This window comes from Dasypus novemcinctus, chromosome 10 (assembly GCF_030445035.2).
Source record: "Dasypus novemcinctus isolate mDasNov1 chromosome 10, mDasNov1.1.hap2, whole genome shotgun sequence".
Taxonomy (NCBI): domain Eukaryota; kingdom Metazoa; phylum Chordata; class Mammalia; order Cingulata; family Dasypodidae; genus Dasypus; species Dasypus novemcinctus.
The window spans coordinates 33,609,885-33,613,686 of record NC_080682.1 but is presented as its reverse complement, the minus strand read 5'-3'; the positions used below and the strand labels follow the sequence as shown (position 1 = coordinate 33,613,686).

The 3,802-nt window shown below is 30.7% G+C and overlaps 1 protein-coding gene across 1 annotated transcript; it reads right to left on the bottom strand.

Annotated features, from left to right (window-relative positions):
• Positions 1-1,026: 1,026 nt before the first annotated feature.
• LOC101416144 (olfactory receptor 8H1-like) lies at positions 1,027-1,842 on the bottom strand. The gene has a single exon (XM_004461568.2). It carries the CDS (start codon positions 1,840-1,842, stop codon positions 1,027-1,029), a length of 816 nt encoding a protein of 271 aa, XP_004461625.2.
• Positions 1,843-3,802: the final 1,960 nt, after the last annotated feature.

Below are 3,802 nucleotides of genomic sequence, written 5' to 3'. Positions count from 1 at the left end.
TTTATGCCCTCTCTCTAATTACCGAGGTTGTCTAGCACCTGTATCTTTTGTTTTCAATTGGAGATTTCTTTGATGAGCATTAATTTTTTAATAACATATTCTTGATTAATCTCGCATCATGTACATGCATTGTGTATTTTCCCATATTTATAAGTTTTTAAATATTCTGGTCATTTTTATGAGCAGTGTCAGACTTGCTTTCATTTATTAACATTTCTGGAATTTAGAAAATGTATCCTGTTTGTTGGTGTTGGCAATGATGGCTAACAGATTCTCTAACTTTCAGTCAACGATAAGTTTAGGGTATGCTTAAATTTTAATTAAATACAGAATGATCAAACTTCTCATATTTTAGAAAGTGTTTATTATGTTATTAAATAAATGTAAAATAAACTTTGGAAAATGTGAAAGTACTGAAATATTTGCATCATCCCTTTTTTTATACCTATGTATATCAGTGCATATTATATTTTGTGTAAAATTTGGTCCTAAGTATTTTTAAGACAAAATGCAAGCATTAGTTTTTATTTGCAAATGGTTGATGTTATATAATAATAGCAAAAATGGGTTATACTTACTGAGCACATACTGAATGCCAGACAATATTTGAAGTACTTTTGATATGTAATTAAAATAGTTTATCTCTACAAGGTAATTCTTAAGTAAGTTCTTCAAATATCTAAAACTTAATCTCAGCTAAAGGAAAGTCTTCTTTCTATTTGTTCAGAAAAGTTTTAAGATTTATTCTCTAGTTTACTCTATGTAATTTGAATCATGTTACTTTGCTTCCAAAAAATTACTCATCTTCCCATCCCGACAAGATCAAAATCAAAACAGTGTATAAGCCTACAGATCCAACATGATCTTGCCCCTCCTCCTTTTTGGTATGAAAACATTGTAATAGAAGACAGCAAAAAAAAAAAAAACAAATCAAACTAATAACAGGATACTACTGTGTTTGGAGAGAGACCAATAATAGCCAAATAGGAAAGGAAGAAAAGATGCACTTAAAATTCAGCATCACTCTCATGTCAGTTGCCTGGATACCTCTCTCTTCTGCATGACTGTAATGAGAGCATTTTTTACTGCTTTGTTCCTAAGACTATAAATGAGTGGATTCAACATGGGGACCACCATAGTATAAAACACAGAAGCCACTTGATCTTTCCCCAAGGAATAGGACTTCTTGGGTTTTAAATAAGTAAAAATCGTTGTGCCATAAAAGATGGTGACTCCCAGGAGGTGGGAGGCACAGGTAGAGAAGGCTTTGCGCTTTCCTGAAGTTGAATTAATTTTCAGGATAGTAGACAGAATGGACTCATAGGATACAGAGATTGTAATTAGAGACACTGCTGCATTTAAGCCAGTAAGAATGATAATCATGATTTCAGTGTCATGAGTGTCAGTGCAGGAAAGAGCTAAAATCGGTGTCAAGTCACAGAAAAAGTGATAGATTATATTCGAGTTGCAGAAATGCAAGCTGTTTATGCAAAGAACAATAAGTAATGACTCAGTAAAACCAATCATACAGGACCCAGTGATGAGGATGCGGCAGAATCTCATAGACATAATAACTGGGTAGTTAAGAGGATTACAGATAGCAACATAGCGGTCATAGGCCATAGAAGCAAGAAGGTAAAATTCAGTGACACCGAAGAAGGCAAAAAAATACATCTGTGTGAAGAAGGCCATGAATGAAATACACTTGGTAGAAGTCAGTAAGTTCTCTAAGGTTTTAGGTGTGATGACCGTTGAGTAACTGATGTCAAGGAATGACAGGTGACTCAGGAAAAAATACATGGGGGTGTGAAGCTGGAGATCCAGGTGAATTATGAGTATCATCCCTGCATTCCCCAGAAGAGTAATCAGATATATCATGAAAAGTAAAATAAAGAGAACATGCTGGATCTCTTCAGAGTCTGTCAATCCCATAAGTATGAATTCAGGCACATTTGTGTTATTCCTATTTCTCATAGTATCCAACTTTTGTAAACTGTTGAGAAATCAAAGGTGATAGTTAGCATGAATGACTTCTAAATTATTCTTCTGTATATAAATTATGACTTCTAAACTGCTCTTGTGTATATAAATTTAAAAATTATTCCAATTATTCTAGTAATAAAAATAGTTTTCAAAATTATGACTGAAAAAAAATCTTTTTTTGACTCCCAAATAAGGATTAGTTATAATTCATCATTTGGATGTTTTATAATAGAAACCCATATATAATACATACTTGGAATGAATATGGCACTATTATAAATAACTCCTTTTATTAGCACATTTATTCAGAAGAAAACACTATTTATCCTAGGTATTATTATTGTATGCATTTTTTTAGACTAAAATAAGTGCACGGAAAATTATATAACTTACGGAGTCACATTAACTGCTGGTCCTATGATTCTACCAAATTTGGTTGATCCAGAGATCATGCTCATATGTCTATAATCCTACACATAAATAATTTCATAAAAACAGAAATAAACTCCTAGGTAAATAATAAGTAATGATAGAGTTTAATAGATCACTTATATACAATATAGTTTAATAAAAGTGCCAGATCATAAATTAAATCCTTAGATCACATTACTCAGGCATATTAATTTTATAGACCATATATTACTACTAAAATTTAGAAAATAGCTTTTTAATTTATAATTTATGTCAAATTTATTTTAAAGATTACATTTTCATTATATTTATGGTGCTGATTCTATCAATTCTATGTTTGAATTTCTCCTAAAACTATTCCCATTTTTAGAGACAAATTAAAAAACTTTACATTAGAGAACAATATTTTCTGCCACCATTAGTTGACCTCAAGTTTTTCTTGCAAATAAAATAGGTAAACACTCTAAAGAGCCTGAAATTTCTGCAATATGATACTTGTTTTCTTAGAGGTCACTTATTTTTTCATGCATAAATTTTTGTTTTTATCTGAGGTAAAATAAATCAACCTAAAAGTTTGTTCAGGTCCTGGTAAAATGGAAGGTTCACCTGAAAATTATGTCTCACAAGTAACAGGGAAGTACTGTGAACACAAACAGCCAGAGAATCCCTTGCCTTTCCCACTGACAGTGTCACAACACTTTTTCCATTGAGGATTGCTGATAATGTACCATTATATCATCCCTGGGACCAATCTTCAATGAAGATTGCTTGGCATGTTCCAAGGACTAATGTATCCATGTTAAGTTTCTGCCAGAGAACCCCTTATTTCTTTAAAAGTCATGTAATTTGAGCCTCATTTTTTGGTATTTTTTTTTATACTCTAATTGATGACTATGTAAAAGAAAGGGAATTCCTAAAGAAATAATATATCTGTGGGTGACAAGCCAGAAAATTAACCACCAGAGATGGAATAGCACATTTTTCAAAATGAAATATTTTATATTTAAAAGTGTGTAACAATCATATGGAGTAAACATCTTTATTATGAAGAAAATTGAATACAACAAAATTCCAGAGAAAAAAATGAAAATCATTTATAAACGTTAATCTTTTGATGTATTTTCTACCAATTATTTTCCTTTGTGTATATAATGCATATTTATATGTATATTTATGTATGTACATATTTTTGTAGCATAGTATATTCAGTAACATCCTAATTTTATTATAAAATATTTGTTTAATTAACAACTTTATTTCAAATTCTCAAATATAAAAGAACATACAAAGGCAGCTCAAAAGATTATGGAAACATTACTATTAAAAAGTTCTTTTTTAAGGCACTTTTATATCACCCACTTTTAACTGCTCTGTTCCTCTAGTGTTCAGAAAGTTACAAAGATAAATA

Excerpts from the sequence above, each read along its gene's own strand:
- LOC101416144 (XM_004461568.2), bottom strand. The coding sequence starts at position 1,842 with ATGATACTCATAATTCACCTGGATCTCCAGCTTCACACCCCCATGTAT.